This window comes from Nannobrachium achirus (assembly GCF_963921795.1).
Source record: "Nannobrachium achirus genome assembly, chromosome: 1".
NCBI lineage: Eukaryota > Metazoa > Chordata > Actinopteri > Myctophiformes > Myctophidae > Nannobrachium > Nannobrachium achirus.
Window position 1 is genome coordinate 38,351,192 of NC_137810.1, and position 17,838 is coordinate 38,369,029.

General features: G+C 41.3%; 1 protein-coding gene across 1 annotated transcript; it reads right to left on the bottom strand.

Annotated features, from left to right (window-relative positions):
* Positions 1-1,118: 1,118 nt before the first annotated feature.
* On the bottom strand, positions 1,119-7,543 carry prrg1 (proline rich Gla (G-carboxyglutamic acid) 1). The gene is made up of 4 exons (XM_080725570.1): positions 7,503-7,543; positions 6,535-6,578; positions 4,510-4,670; positions 1,119-2,382 (listed from the first exon to the last, which is right to left on the bottom strand). The coding sequence occupies exons 2-4, from the start codon at positions 6,542-6,544 to the stop codon at positions 1,924-1,926; spliced, it is 630 nt and encodes a 209-aa protein (XP_080581696.1). The 5' UTR covers positions 6,545-6,578; positions 7,503-7,543; the 3' UTR covers positions 1,119-1,923.
* Positions 7,544-17,838: the final 10,295 nt, after the last annotated feature.

Sequence of the window (17,838 nt, forward strand, 5' to 3'; positions counted from 1 at the left end):
TTCGCTTTTTTACAACCCTTTTTATTACAAATTAACATAAGCTTCTGCACGAATCCAATTTTGATTTCAACACATTCCCTTGCATTTTGTTATTAAAAAAATGTTTAACATTTTCTTTGTTTGCTTGATAAGGCATAATAAAAAAGAAATACAACACACTTCATCCCCCCATCCCAACCAAGCAGTCAAACCCAAGGTCAATGCGGAGGAGCTGGTGCTGAGATTCACAGGTTAGATCAAAATAAATATCAGTGCTCAACATGGGTAGTGACAATATGACATTTCAAAAAATATCAAATGAATATTAGGCAGAAATATTTGGCTTCTAGAATGTCTTCAGGAGTGTTGCATATTGATTACGAGAATTATTTAAGAGTAACATTTGTTATTGCCTAGGAGGGCATTGGGAGACACCAAACCAGACTGCCTTAGTATTCATTACTAAAATAAAAAGTGCCTTCATTCACCACCTAAAATGGTTGCATTAGTGATCAATGCATTCACTGCAATCTTATGCAATAGAAAATATTAGCACTCTAAAACTCACACATACATACAGTACTTACATTGTATATATTACACATGCTAAACAGTTTCTGGCCATGTTGATATCATGTAATACTGCACGTTATTGGCTTCACACACCCACATTGCTTTCTGTCCCATATTCCCCTCAAAATTCACTCCACGGCCCTACCTAACAAAATAGTAAACAGTTTAAACAACACTGTCCTGTTTGAGTGCTCTTCGGAGTATCTTTCCCTTGGAGTGTTCACATCATGTGATAGGTGAGAAATAGCCCAGCATACATTTCCAAGGCATTTCCTAAGGCCGATCAAATGTAGTTAAGATCTGCTTTGAGGAAACCATCACAAGGAAGGCTAGACTACTTTTTCCACGGCGTTCAAATGATGAGGCCCAGAGTAAATGTCACATCCACCATGAGCCGGTAAATGAGCATAAAGCCAAGTATTGACCATCAACAAACATTGGGCTAGAATGGACCAAATCCAAGTGTACAGAGCCAGTTACAAGGCTGAACATAATACAGGCTTACAGGACACATATACACAAAATATACATTTATCATTACCATAATAGAATTTTCTTGCCTTTACGTTTCTTAAATCCCCATTAACAATCAACAAAATAGTTCTATACATTTAGAAATGTTTTCCTCTCTTATACCTATGGCAAACAGGAAAAGAACATGTTTTCCCCTCTATGTCACATGCCTTAAATGATTTGCTACAGTGTGATAGAATGGAAACAACTTCAAAGAAGTTGAAGGATTAGGTCACGGTGTGTTGGTTTGGCTCCATCCAAAACATCATTCTACTTCCATGATGAGTGGTTAGTGCAAGTTTCAACAGCGCTGGCTCCAGCAGAAATTGACTCTAGTCCATTAAAATAGTTAATGGTTTATGGAATTTTAGTGGGGGGTTTGGGGAAGCTGGTGATACCAGGATAATGGCATTGTTATTAGTGATGAGGTCTTAGTGGAGGTTAGGGAATTTGTCAGGATGGCCCAATCCTAAAGTCCACCTTGCAGGTTCCTGGACTTGCAGACATGCTCTCCTCTAGTCCATAGGACCAAGCATTGTCCCATCTGAAAAACAGCCACTTGAAGGCTAGTGAGCAGACTTTGAGTCCTTCCGCAAGTAAGTATCTTTGCCAACTTTTGCTATGGTAAAATTATTTACATTGCCTCATTGTGTTAAACCAAAATGTTGCTTTTGTCCCCCAAAACATGTTGCTCCATAACTGAGTAATGCACTTAATGTCCCTGGTGATGTCAGAAGTGTGTCCCTTTTGCCTTATTATTATTATTTATTCACTTGTCATGTAACTCGGTAAGTTACATGGAAGTCCAAATCCAGAATCTGCACTTTGGGATTGGGCCATTGAGACTGGCTTAGAGGCTCACTTGTCCAAGCCAACGTTGACACTGGTAGTGTTGGTGTTGACAATGTCCTCGTACTTTGGAGGAGGCTCTGTCTCTATGTGGACGTCTGCGTGGCCCACAGCCTCGTCGTAAGACGGCGGTGGGTTCCCAGCACTTCCTCTTCCCGATGTGACCTCTGAGCCCGGATAGGCTGGACTACTGTGACTACTTGACTGGTCACCAAGGTGGTAGTCCCTTCCCCACTGGTCCATGGAGACCACTGCCAGGCTGGGGTCGTGGTGCGAGTGCCCCGTGCCAGGGCTGCGCTCGGAGCGCTTGCGGGCGTGGCAGCGCCACACGGTGATGGCTACCGCCGCGATGAGCAACACGACCAATAGCAGCGGCAGGATCAAGTAGAGAGAGTGGACTCCGCCCACCACTGACTCTAGCCCTCCACTTGGACTGCTCTCCCGCACATACTCCTCCCAGAACCGTCTCTGCAGCCAATCAGAAGAAAAAGAAAGAGATCAAATGTTATCAAAAATGTTTTACAACAGTCCAAACGTGGCCTCTCTCTGTTGCCCTCTACTGGCTGTTTCCACTGTATACTGTAATTTTAAACCCCTAAGCTTTACTGTCCAATATATGGCATTACGAAAAATAATGTTGAGACAAACTGACTATACAATGTACTGGTATACAGCCGTTCTGTAAACATTTCAAGGACCCACAGTTTAACGTGCATTATGCCACGGGGGTCCCAACTTTGAGAGTGTACAAATGGACCATTACGGGTCCATTTGGTTTCTTTGTACAGCACCTGCCTTCTTCAAAAGGTTTTTGGATGTGCCGAGTGCTGACTACTTTGAACTTGTTGGATATAATAGAGAACACAAATGTCCAAAAGCCAAAATTCAGAGTACAGAATGTTTGCCTGAAACCCAGCTGCACTACGCCTTTGAAAAAACAATGGCCAAACAATGACCCTCCTACATGATTATGCATGTCCATCCACATGATCGTGCTCTCCAAAGTCTCACAATCGTTTTAGCGTTATGCCTCCCTCCAAAGCATACACTCAGCTTTTCTTCCTGCTGATTATAATCGCTTCCTGAAAAACAGCCACATTCCAGAAGCAAACACACTTGGGAGTAGGATTTCACTATTGAGTACACAGACACACACTTTTGTTAAGCGGTTTATCAGACTGGTGCATGAACAAATAGGTGTGGCAGGTGTTTTTAACTGAACTGCCGCCCCCATAACAGTAAATGACAACCCCATACCCTCTCTCCCCCTATACTTTCACCTGTCACCCAAACCAGCTCTCAAAAGCCCCTTTTTCCACTGACATGGCCCAACACCACACCACTCCACACCGCCCATTTGTGCCAGGTTTTCCACTACAAGGACCTGGGTAGAGTGGTGTGAAAGTGGTACCAAACTTGGTACTAAAAAGTATCCACTCCAGAGTAGGTCTGAGCTAGGCCAAACAGGGCAAAAACACTTCATAATGACTGAACACTCAATGACCTTTCATTTAGACCACCAGGATATAGTTGTAATACATGAAAATAGATTATATTGTGTTATAACCACTATTATAATCTATTATAGTGTATTAGAGTTATCATAGTAATACATTAATACTTTATAGTGTATTATAATCACAGTTATAATCCATTATATTGTATTATAATTAGGATAGTTGTAATCAAAATGTATATTGTATTATAATCACAGTTAAAAGGGTAAATTTGTTTCTTACCGATAGAGGTACTTTCGTTTAATGGAAAATATAGATATTTTTAGGTGGTGTGGTGTGGTGTGGTGTGGTGTGGTGTAGTGTGGTGCTAAAGCTACAGTCGAAAAGGGGCTTAACAGTTGCATACAACTAACCCTGCATTGATGTGATAGGATTGTGTATGGCCTGGTTCTAAATCTTACACATTCTGGCCCCTTTTCCTACAAAATAACTTTGGTTCTAGCACTGGTTCCGTTCTAGATTCTTGGTGCTTTCATGGAACCAGGACATTTTTCGGTTCCAGTTCTGAAGTAACTTTTAGGGTTCTGAACCAATTCATTTTCAGTGGAACACTCTGAACTGGTTCAATATTAGGCAGGAAAAAAGAACTGAACCGGTTCAACCCCGGTGGAAAAGCGGCCACAGAGAATTCGTGACATTTTGACAATGACCTTCTACTAGCTCTAACATTACACTCTCCACTAGCAAAGCATGCATTGTTGTTTGCCGGTGTAGCGTAAATGAGCTATCATCAGACGATAAATTAAGCGGTATTGGATCGGCGCATAGACAATTGTACAAGCAGATACATGATCCGACATTTGAGGCTGTCTGAACTTATTCCAACAATATTTCATTTCAACCAGGATCAAAAGAAGAAATTTGAGCAGGAAATGTGTGACTCATTACAAATTCCTACTAAAATCTTATAGCGTGCAGCTTAAACGTGTACTGCACACAAGTGAGAAAAGAAAGCACAAAAGATAAGATAATTACACTTATCCATTGTGTGTTGATAAACTGTGTGTGAGTGGTTCTCACAAACACCCAACAACCCCTGGGTGCTTTTTTTAAAGCACCAGTGTAAGGATCCTCTCACCGTTTTCTCGTGGTCCTCGAAGGCCTCGTGTGCCTCCTCATAGTTGCAGATCTCCTCACGACACTCCCTCTCGATGTTGCCCTGCTTGATCTCCTCCAGCAGGGAGTAGGCCCTGGGCAGCCTCTTCAGAACCGCATGGGCTTCATCCGCCGACAGGAACACTGGAGGGGAGGGTGGAGGAGAGATTAGAGTTGTTCTGATACCAAGGGTTTGATTTGTGTAAAATAAAATGTGGTTAACAAGCTTTTTTTTTATTATTACATTGTGATATTATCAGACAGTCTATATTTCCCAAAAGGAAACGCATTACTTAATCCAGAAATGGGGATATAACATACCCCCCACCCCAGGAAATTGAACCCTGGATAACAATATTGGAAATGCTTCAGATACAGCCTCAACCTGCTGGTTGAGGCTGGCAAGTATAATAGGCAAGTATAATTGCCTATGCACCGATCCAATACAGCACAATCGGTTACCCACTTTAGTCCACTACAGTATATAGAGTATAATAATTATTACTGTACAATCGGACACCACTACAAAATGGTGTGATCACTCTCGTGTAATCACTCAATAGTAGGGAGTGATTTCGGACACAGACCTAATCAGACAATGGGTTGAAAATGCTATATGACCAATAACCAATGACTTTGTGAATGTACAACCCCAATTTTCAAAACAATCCCGGATTGGCCCTTTAAGTGAGTGAGTGTGTGGAAATGAGTGAAAAAGAGAAGAGTGAATAAATGAGGAAGAAGATGACATAAAGAAGGGGTAGAGAACCAGATGGGTGAAGTGTTTTGGGGAAGTAAGAAAGAGACAGTAAGAGGCAGAGAGACGGGATGAGAGTAGAGAGAGAGGGAATGGGAATGAGAGTACTGAAGAGGGGGGACAGTGTGAGGGAATTAGAGTATTGAAGAGGGGGGACAGGGCTTGAAGGAATTAGAGTATTGAAGAGGGGGGACAGGGCTTGAAGGAATTAGAGTATTGAAGAGGGGGGACAGGGCTTGAGGGAAATAGAGTATTGAAGAGAGGGTGAGACAGGATGAAAATAAAAAAGGGAGGCATCATAAGGGTGGAGGAAAGAAATTAAGCAACCCTAAGAAGGAATACTGGAAGAAAGAGGCAAGGTATAAAGGGGGGAAATTAGAGAAATATAACAAGTGAGAGGCAAATAAAGAAAGGAAAGGGTGAGAGATAGAGAGAGAGAGAGAGGGAGGGAGGAGGGGACCGAAACAAAGCCATCTGAGGAGAGCTGAGCGCTGCCCACTAAATGCATTTTTGGATAAAACAAAAGCTCCTTTGATTAAGGGACGTCCATCCCTGGGAAGTATAAGAGAAACTAGAGGAATGAAGAGGCAGCGACAGACAGAGCAGCCCTCTGTTCCAAATATCAACGAATCACAACGATAAGAGCAAAGGCAGGCAGGGGGGTAACAACACAAATCCGAGCTGGCATTCAACACGTCTCAGAAAAGTCCACAAAAACTCTGAGACCAAATTTGGTTCCATACGCTCAGAGTTACAAATTGAGAAAACAACACAGATGATTTGACTGTGTACACAGAAAGAACATTTGAGACCCTGTGACTCATAATTATAGGAATGGTGTTTGCATGCACACACACACACACACACACACACACACACACACACACACACACACACACACGCACACACGCGCACACACACGCACACACACGCACACACACACACACACAGCAGGAAATAATGTACACAAAGCAGGAAAACTGGGACTTCCTGTCAAAGGGAATTCCCAGCTGTGTGTCCTAAGAAAAGAAAAATGTTAATCCAAAAAACAAAGAAGAAAAATAGTACTATAGGCTACATCCTGGTTTATGGAAACTTATTCCAACAATTAGGGACTAGCCTATATTTCATTTCACCAGAAAAAAGGAGAGACATTTGAGCAGGAGATGTGTGACTCATTATGAGTGTCAATAACCCGCAGCTTAAACATGTACTGCAAGTAAATGTCTAGTCTAGTGAGAAGAAACTTACCATCGCCCATGATTCCTGCGGGTCTGCTTGGAGTGATTAGTTGTCTGTAGATAGACACACACACACACACACACACACACACACACACACATACACACAAAGTTATACTGCAGCTTTCAACTGTTGACATATATCTAGCCTATACTCACACAGACATGATGTATGAAAAAACATCATCTGCAAATCAAATGTTGGGTAAAACACAACGATAGCAGCCACTTCTAGAAGTAGACCTATTATGTTGAATTAAGACCGCTCAATCCTATAATACTATTAGAGGCATTTAACACTGGAACAGCCGTTTGGCAGCTACTAACCTGCCCTACACAAAGTAAAGTCCTGTCCTGTGTTGATGTGTGCTACACTTATCAATTTTCAATCTGAGGCTACAAATGGTTCGTTACATTTGTAGCCTATACACTACTCTGCGGTTAAATGAATGTAAGGTTTTAACTGTATATAATAAACATCACCAGGCGTCCGTGAATTCAGTGATTGGTCAGCGGATGCCGCTCATGACGCTGGTTCCAGGAATGTTACTGTGTGTGACAGAAATAAACTGACCAGCGAGAAATGGCACTCACAATCACAAAGCATCATCATTCGCCGCCCGTTAGACAGGCTGGAAACATGGGAAAAACGGATTTGACACACCGTTATAAGCGGGTAATAATGATGTGCCCGTGTAGGCCTGGCCTGCTGCTTGTGATCACAGGCCACCACAGCGGCATTTGTTGTCCGAATTTCATGATGGGCGACCGATAGAAGAGAGGAGCGGCATTATAACGGTCGATATGCATTTGCTGACAGGCGAGATTATTTGTATCGGGATCAGTGGCCGCTCCGCCTATTCACCGTAACAAAGCGATCATTGAGCAGTTAAATATACATACATGCGCCGACAACGATGTGTGTGTATACTCGGATATGTTTACCAATGTACGGCTACAGAGAGAAACTTTATTTACCTGATTTGTCCCCCAGCTCTGTCTGTGCCACAACGCTCCCTTTGCCGTTTCTGTTGTTGAAAATGTGGCTACGCAAGCGCACGACTGTGCTCTGCTGCATAGCAGCCCCCTTTCCTATTTTAAAGGGACAGTCCGGGGATTAAGAAGACCCACCCACCTAGACCCAGGCCAGTGGTAGTTTATCCATCATCCAAACAGTGGGTCGGGAGTCTTGGGACCCATGTGTGGGACACATTTTTATGGGTCCTTTTATTTATTTTTATTTCCTGAATCTTGTAATTATTATTATTCTAAAATATTTTCAAAATACATTCCCAAAAAAAAAAAAGGCTAAAATTGTCATGATTTAAAAACTAAATTGAATCTGTGCAAATTCAATTACCGTATGTGACTTTGGTACCTCTTTTAACGTTCTCTTCAATCATTTACAAGTGCACATTTACTTTTGCAACTGTACAACAGTGCAAAAAAAGACAGTTAAATGTGCAACAGTAAATATGGTGCACATTTAACACCCAGGGTCACATTGGCCAAGCTTCATGGGACCCTTAATGAAATTAACTCTTAAATAAAATAGCACCACAGCCACCACTCACTTCACACTAGGTGTGATGTTCTTTTTTTAACATTCAATCAAGTTGATTGGATGACATTTGTATTTGCATTAAAGGGATATCATTCACCCCCAACATATATTTTTTTCCTATTGATTAGGCCTACTCAGTACTCACCCCATTGAGACTTAAATTCTTTTTTTTTCCCACATTCATAAACCAATAATTTGTGTCTCCATAGGGAACCACTGCTGCATCAAATTATTGGCTTAGGAATGCGGCAGTAAAGGAGTCAGCACAGTGTGCACCCCAACAGCTCTTATGTTGCAGAGAGCTGCATAGCCCAGTCAGTGAACCCCATATTCGTTCGGGGGAGAATTAATGTGTGTGGGAGTAATGTTATGATGAGTCTGCACTCTGCATGGTTGCTTTGCAAATAAACGAGGGTTCCTAAAGAAAGACATTGTCATGATCAATCTTGCTAATCAATGAGGAGGAGGGAAACACCAAACGCACCCAAATGACCAATGTTATATAGCCTACTGTACAAATACATATTAACGCATACATAATAAAAAAAAATGGCTCTGGACAAGATTGGTTAGACCAGACCAATGCTGGGCCCTGATTGGTCCCCCAAATTTTGGGGGAGAGGAAATGGATTCGCAATTGAGTGGGGCCAGACCCATGATCGCCAAGGGCAAGTTTTTTTGCACAGGCGGATACAGTATTTGTTTATACAAACTGCAGGGGTAAATTGAAGAGAGTATTAAGAAAACTGCACATTTGGAGGGACTGGTCAGTTGGTTGCCCCGAAGAGATGATTAACTTTTGGGTCAAAAAGGTGAAGGGCCATGGTCACCATCCAGGTCAAAGTCTAAAAGACATTTATTTGACTATACTGTATCTAGAGACAAGAGATGTGGGCACTCTGGCAGTGTTTGCATGACCAGGTGCATGAACTTGGCCAAAGATTCAGGGCCACTTGTCTTTGTAATCCTACATAATTTATGGACTCTAGTCTAAGAATTGAAACTCTCAAAAGAACAGCAACCTTGACTCGGATACGATGTTAAAAGATAATAGAACACATGTATTTACAGCGCTGTAACAGTCACACACAAATACATACATCCTAGATCCTACACCAAAGACACACAAGACAAGACTGCCTTACCCTACCCTGACTCTCAGTTCATAATTGGCTGAAGCAAAAACAACTAGAAGCAGTGCTCTTCCGAGCACAGGTCTCCGCCAAGTCAGGTAGGTCCTGGTGGCGCTAAATGTGAAAAGGGTGCCATGTCTTCTTTGGACTTTAACGGCAATGTGACTCTGCATGAATGATTTGAGGCATTTTGTTCCAAAAATTAGTTTGGAAAAAGTCAACCTGCTGGTGGCGCTATAACAGGCCAATGTGAAAAGGGTAGCATTTGTTCCTTGACCTAGTGGGAATGTGCGTGCCGAATTTCTCTGCAATCACAAGCTGCGTTCATGATTTAAGTCATTTTGTTCAATGGACGAATCCTGCTAAACTTTGGAAGCCAATGTTAGCCAATTAGGATGGAATATGAAATATCGGACAGATCCGTCTTGTTGTTTTACTTAAGTCGGCCTCCTGGTGGTGCTATAAAAGGCAGATATGAAAAATGCAGGGCAAAGGGTTTTCCTGGCCTCTAGGGAGTGCACATACAACGTTGTACACTGATCAGTGGAGTTATAGGTAAAAAACAGGAATCGGCCTGTTATAGCGCCACCATGAGGCTGATTTGATTTTTTTAAGTGGCATTTATTCCTCTGCCTATTGGTAATGTGCATGCACAATTTCACCAAAATCGCACACTGCGTTCATGATTTCAGGCATTTTATTCAAAACGGACCAATCCTGTAAACTTTGGAAGCCAGTTTTAGCCAATCAGGATGGAATATGGAAAATCGGACAGATCCATGTCGATCTGTAGAGATACTTTCTATAGGAGTGCTGGCAAAAGTTAGTTTAGCAAAAATCGGCCTCCTGGTGGCACTAGAACAGGCCCATGTGAAAAAAAATCAAACGTCGGTTCGAAGTGGAGCGGTGAATCTGAGCAGCTATACCCTGTCTGTGTGTGTGTGTGTGTGTGTGTGTGTGTGTGTGTGTGTGTGTGTGTGTGTGTGTGTGTGTGTGTGTGTGTGTGTGTGTGTGCCTGGCTGCCTGCACAACAGCGCCCCTCCTTTAACTTGTGTGGCCACTCAAGGTATTGCCAGGCTACAGACATAGCCAGCCACATAGCCACCCACGGACATACCTGTCTATTGGGAGCGCTTTCACCGCTCCAAAAATTGGGCAGAGGTTCTGAATTGGTATCCAGGGAGTGTGTGTGCACAGTTTGGCAGCGACCGTGCCAACGGCGCCAGAGATTAGCCGTTGACGGACGCACGCACGCACGCACGCACGCACGCACACACACACGCATGGACGGACGGACAGACGGAGGCGAACACTCCCAACTCTCCCATGCCTTTCGGCTGGTGGAGACAATAACACATTCTTCTCTATGTGTTATTTAGTTAAAAAGCCAAGAACTCCTTATCTCCTTCACACGGCCATAAAACAAATGGGCTACTGACTGGCTGCCAGCTGTGACCGTCCATCCTATACTCCCTACCTTCTGACCTTATCTACAACTGGTGTTTACAAGTTCTCAGTGTTCAAACTCAATCTAGCGACACAAAGTATTCACTGCTAATAATATAATGTCACCTCATCACTACTTGCTCCTGAATGAATGAATACATGGATATGGATATTTATCTCATTCTTATATGTCTTATCACTGGCGTAGGCTACTGGACAAGGGCGGAGGATTACGCCACCGGCTTCTGCTGCTCAGGTTTCTGCCTGGTCTCCTCAGGAGTGTATGTCCTCCTTGCTGACCTCCCCTTTAAGTAGAGTCAAAGGTACAGAAGGTAAAGAGGCTGCCCCAGTGCCCCAGCAGCACAATGGACATTTGTACGCTTGGCTCTCCCCTGATGGTGAAGTGAACCCAGCAGCAGCTGTCAGCAAATGGTTTCAGGGCAGGACCAAAGTGTATTAGGTCAAACACACTTCTATTTTTAAGATCGGAGTCGGTGACACACTTCTCACCAAGAAAGAGACTTGGCTCTGTTCACATATTTTCATATTCATCTCTGTAACACTTTTGAATAACTCTCTGTATAACTAGCTGATGCTGTAGATAATTCAAAAACTGTTAGTTAATTAGTTATTCATGATTTGTTAAATGTTTGTTAATAGTTGGTTTGATGGGCTCATGCAGCTGAACCAATCAAACCGACCTGGAACAGGAAACGGGTATGCCACCTTCTTGGAAATGGAACTACCTTATGCAGAGTCTATTCTTACTAACATGAGTAAATAAGGAATAGTTGCAACTTTAGAATAATGTTCCTATAACGTATATAAAAGATTTACAAAAGTATTTCGTAACCATTAACCCTTTCTTAGAAACCTGGTGACACTTTTGGTGTTAGCGGGTAAGATTTGACACGTGATATAACTCAGCCCAAAATACTAAAAAAAAAAAAGTTTCCCTCTCCCACCTCATAGCTGACTTGTTATGCATTCATATCCATGTAAACACTATTAAAATATTATTTTGGTTAGGTTTAGGGTGTCATCCTTCAATATAGCTTGTTTTCTACATGTCAAATGCAAAGCAAATGGATTTTTTAGATTAGTTTTTTGGGGCTTTTATGCCTTTATTGATAGGACAGTAGACTGACAGGAAATGGGGAGAGAGATGGGGAGTGACACGCAGCAAAGGTCGCCGGGATCGGGATTCAAACCCGCGACACACTGTCAGGCATCAGAGCCTATGTGGTATGCGCCTGGACTGCAAGGCCAGCGGGCCCTTGTTTTTTAATGTAAACTTTTCTTCTTCATATTATTAACAAATATTAACAAAAAGGTCACACTCGACTCGTGGTGTTACGGTTCAAAATTTAACCATATACTGTAAAGAAAGTAAAGTAAAAAAATGTCATAAACCCAAACTTTATTTTACTCCTAGCAAATGCAAATTGAGTGTCTCTCTCTCTCAAACATGTAAAACATTTATATTTCTCTTTTTTGACTCGCAACACCACAAGTGTCACTTTATTTATTAACTAAAATGGTAATAATTAATGTTGTCGTGTTAAAATAGCTGTTTCTGAGGATATCATGAAGCCTTGTTCCAATAAATAAATGTAAAACATACTTTTTACATATTTAAACTTGAAAACGGGTCAAACATTACCCTAACACAATGGAAGGGATCTTTATTTGTATATACTAGAGGTTCGCGGCCCTTCGGGCCGCTCACATCTAGAGATCGCGCCTGCTTTGCAGGCGCTCACAGCTACGTTGCAGCAGTGATCCACCCACATCCATCCATCCACATCCATCCATCCATCCATCCATCCACACACACATCCATCCATCCATCCATCCATCCATCCATCCATCCATCCACATCCATCCATCCACATCCATCCATCCATCCATCCATCCATCCATCCATCCATCCATCCATCCACATCCATCCATTCATCCATGCATCCATCCATCCACATACATGCATCCATCCACATCCATCCATCCATCCACATCCATCCATCCATCCATCCATCCATCCATGCATCCATCCATGCATCCATCCATCCATCCATCCACATCCATCCATCCACATCCATCCATCCATCCATCCATCCATCCATCCACATCCATCCATCCATCCACATCCATCCATCCATCCATCCACATCCATCCATCCATCCATCCATCCATCCATCCATCCACATCCATCCATCCATCCATCTATCCACATCCATCCATCCACATCCATCCACCCATCCACATCCATCCATCTGTCCATCCACATCCATCCATCCATCCATCCATCCATCCATCCATCCATCCACATCCATCCATCCATCCATCCATCCACATCCATCCATCCATCCATCCATCCATCCATCCATCCATCCACATCCATCCATTCACATCCATCCATCCATCCATCCACCCATCCATCCACATCCATCCATCCACATCCATGCATCCATCCATCCACATCCATGCATCCATCCATCCATCCATCCACATCCATCCATCCATCCATCCATCCACTTACTGTACTGTACTTTACTGTACTCTACTGTACCTTACTGTACTGTACTTTACTGTACTCTACTGTACCTTACTGTACTGTACTTTAAAGTACTCTACTGTACCTTACTATACTGTACTTTAATGTACTCTACTGTACCTTACTGTACTGTACTTTAATGTACTCTACTGTACTCTACTTTACCTTACTGTACTGTACTTTAATGTACTCTACTGTACTCTACTTTACCTTACTCTACTGTACCTTACTATACCTTACTGTACTGTACTTTAATGTACTCTACTGTACTCTACTTTACCTTACTGTACTGTACTTTAATGTACTCTACTGTACTCTACTTTACCTTACTGTACTGTACTTTAATGTACTCTACTGTACTCTACTTTACCTTATTGTACTGTACTTTAATGTACTCTACTGTACTCTACTTTACCTTACTGTACTTTGCTGTACTCTACTGTACCGTATTGTACTGTACTTTGCTGTACTCTACTGTACCTGACTGTACCGTATTGTACTGTACTCTACTTTACCTTACTGTACTTTGCTTTACTCTACTGTACCTGACTGTACCGTATTGTACTGTACTTTGCTGTACTCTACTGTACCTTGCTGTACCGTATTGTACTGTACTTTGCTGTACTCTACTGTACCTTGCTGTACCGTAGTGTACTGTACTTTGCTGTACTCTACTGTACCTTGCTGTACCGTATTGTACTGTACTTTGCTGTACTCTACTGTACTTTGCTGTACCGTATTGTACTGTACTATGCTGTACCTTGCTGTACTGTATCTTACTGTACTACCTTACTTTACTGTACTGTACTTTAATGTACTCTACTGTACCTTACTGTACTGTACTTTAATGTACTCTACTGTACCTTACTGTACTGTACTTTAATGTACTCTACTGTACCTTACTATACCTTACTGTACTTTAATGTACTCTACTGTACCTTACTTTACCTTACTGTACTGTACTTTAATGTACTCTACTTTACCTTACTGTACTGTACTTTAATGTACTCTACTGTACTCTACTTTACCTTACTGTACTTTGCTGTACTCTACTGTACTCTACTTTACCTTACTGTACTTTGCTGTACTCTACTGTACCTGACTGTACCGTATTGTATCTTACTTCTCTCTCTCTTCTCTCTCTCTCCTCTCTCTCTCTCTCTAACCCCCCCCCCCCTTCCCTCTTGAAACCCGATACTTTTGTGATGAGAATTACTGTACTGTACTTTAATGTACTCTACTGTACCTTACTATACCTTACTGTACTTTCATGTACTCTACTGTACCTTACTTTACCTTACTGTACTTTAATGTACTCTACTGTACTCTACTTTACCTTACTGTACTGTACTTTAATGTACTCTACTGTACTCTACTTTACCTTACTGTACTTTGCTGTACTCTACTGTACTCTACTTTACCTTACTGTACTTTGCTGTACTCTACTGTACCTGACTGTACCGTATTGTATCTTACTTCTCTCTCTCTCTTCTCTCTCTCCTCTCTCTCTCTCTCTAACCCCCCCCCCCCCCCCCTTCCCTCTTGAAACCCGATACTTTTGTGATGAGAATGACAAATTCACTCTACAGAGGATTGCGCAATAGGTATTGCGAAATAAGCATACAAACACAAACTGTACGGTAAATATGCATTTTGAAAAGATGACACTAAGTGGATTACGTTCAGCATAGCATGCAGTATATATTTCTGTAATAATGGTGACTTCCAACATGACCGAATGTCGGGAACCGCCGAACAAAATCAGTCTTTGGCCGTCTTGAGTTGGTGTGGCTGAGATATATATATATATATATATATATATATATATATATATATATATATATATATTTTTTTTTTTACTAATTTTAAAGGTAGACTTAGTTGCTAGCATGGCTTTGGCTTGTACTGAAAGTCGTTAATTAACTATTAACAAATACCTAAAAAGTGAGTAAGTAGATTTCTAATTGCTTGTTCATGATCTATTAAATATTTATAAATTGTATCTACCTACCTATCTATTAACTATATATAAGGCATAGTTATAAATCATTGACCAAATATTAACAAACACTTAACAAGTCATTAATAATTAAATTAACTAACAGTTTATGAATGATCTATTTAATACCGTTAGTTTTCTAAAGTGTTGTTATCACTGGCCCAGTCAGTTGCTCATGTCATACCTACAGCTAAGGTCAGGCCTATATATAGACTGAAATGATGATTAATTTATGTTTTGTAATAATAATAATGAAAACCTTACAAAGTAAATAATAACTAAAGTTTTATAATAATTTAGTAGAGTAAAAAAGTACAATATTTGCAGTAAAGTAAAAACACCTCAAAGTGTACTTGAGTTACTTTACACCACTCCAGCCCAGGTCATAATAGCCTACTTGCAGTCGCTAAATTTACACAGAGAAGACAGAGATCTGTTTTCATAGTTTGCCAGCACAAATCCTCTCTGTTGATGGCTGCCTTAGGGCACAGTCACACCGCACCTTTATTCTAACTACTCTATATTATGTGTGCCTAAATCTACTGCCCCAATGGGAATTAAAAATGAATTCCCCTCATTTATATAGGGGTGGTGTTTTAGGCCGTATGATTTAATATTCACAGCTTAATGGTTTATGATCTCACTCTATATACATTTCTGATCTTCTTGTACCACATCATGAACCATCCAGACCTCTCAGGTCGTCTGGGACAAGTCCTGCTTTCTGAACCCACAAACCAAACTAAACTGTTTTATGCTCCATATATCTGGAAGAAACTCATTTATGTTTGCAGCTGTGCAGTGAAAGTGTAAGTGTAAGAGTTTTGAGTGATAAATGTTACGTTCCATGTGGGTTTGTCTGGGATTTTTGTGTCTTCCTTCCCTCCTGTCTCTACTTCCCTCTGTCATACTCTCAGGACTGAAGTCGCCACCTCATCAGCTGTCAATCAAACTGTTACCTGGCTCCACCCCATCCAATTATCACCACCTGCTGCCTATAAAAAGCTGGGCCCCACCTTTGTTCAGTCTGCCCCAAACGTTTCACCTGTTTGTAGCCTGTCCTGTAGTGTGTTTGTAGAGTTTTTGTAGTTGTAGTCCCAGAGCAAACTTTTAGTACTTTTTGTTATTTCACTATGCTGTGTGCTTGTGCAAACTTTTGAAATTGGTACATTTGTAAATACTTGTAAATAACCATAAGAGCAGAGTAAAAGCACCTTGCACCTTTTGCTCCAAACTGGTCTCCATTTATTTGCACCTTACTGCTCAACATCCCGGTTTTTCAATCTTTATATTTTATGTTACAACCTTTTAACCCTAGATCTTTTTTGGGTTTGTAACAAAGCAATTGCCCTCCCTCTAATAAAGGTAGTTACTTTGTTACTGAATACCTGCTTTCAGGTCTGGTTGTTGTTAGGAACTATCACTGCTATCTATCAGATTCGAGTTGGAAACAAGCTGATCTTGGACTTGGACACACATTAGCATGTCAACGTATCATGCAAACTGGCTGCTTTGAAACCACCAAGTAAAGTGTCTTATTTATATGAAAGCACCACAAACTTCATATAAGGTGAACTAGCTTTAAAGCCTTTAGGCCTACTAACTGATTTTCCTTTGTGTAGTTTTATTTTTTATTTATTAATTCATGGGGATGAAAATTGATGAGCTGTCCAGTCTTGCCTGTCAGGTTGAGGTAAATCAGTCCTCTAGTAGCCTACTGACTACCACCAATTGCCACTAGATGGTAGTGTTGCCATAGTTTCTCTAGCGATAGACTACTCAACATTGTTTAGGGGCCACACAGCTAAATACAGCTGTGTCCCAGGGCCGCCTTAAACTATGTGGACATGACTATGTATTATGGATGTGGACAGTGACTTTTCACTGATGTTTTGAACTGTTTTTGTAGAACACTACATGATTTAGTCTAAAATGAAGAACCTAATTAAGAATTTATAATGCCAAATGGCCAAGATGAAACAGTTTGTTATTTAAAAAGAAAACCACAAAAGCACATTATTTTTCCCATGTTTGTTGGAATGTTGATTGATCTGTTAATTCGCATAGGAAAAGCACAGGACAGTAGGCCTACAGTTCAGACAAACCCAAGAAAGCATAATGGCTTGTTTACATTGGGGTTCTTTTGTAGGCAACTCAATTAATGTCCAATAATCATTAATGCTAATGATTAGTCTTTGTCTTGATTTAACGATTTGTCCTCACTTAATGAAACGAGGATAATTATGCAAACATGGGCCAAGGCCCAAGAGAGTGGCGCTGTCTACATGAACATTTTTAAAAGATATTAAGAACTGTCATGTTTGTTTTTGCCTGCCCTTGGTCAGGGAGAAAACGACAAAGGGGCCACTTTGGGGTGTGGTGGTGAGTAAAATATCCTTATGAAAGAAGAAACCCCCTATGCGAACTTTCGGGCAAGTGGTCTTTCAGGTTGTCAGGGCAAAAAGTTCTCTGCAAACCAAGTGGCCTTTGGCATTTTTCTTTGTGACTATTTTAGATTAGAAATAAATACATCCATCAAAAATTGCCTTGCCTTCCTGCTGCTATTCATCAAGAAGAAAGCTGTAACCTAACGAACCCAACATATTAGTCAACCTAGC

Coding starts and splice junctions, on each gene's coding strand:
- prrg1 (XM_080725570.1), bottom strand. Junction 2,383..4,509: donor TCGAGGACCACGAGAAAACG/GTGAGAGGATCC, acceptor GATTGGCTGCAG/AGACGGTTCTGGGAGGAGTA.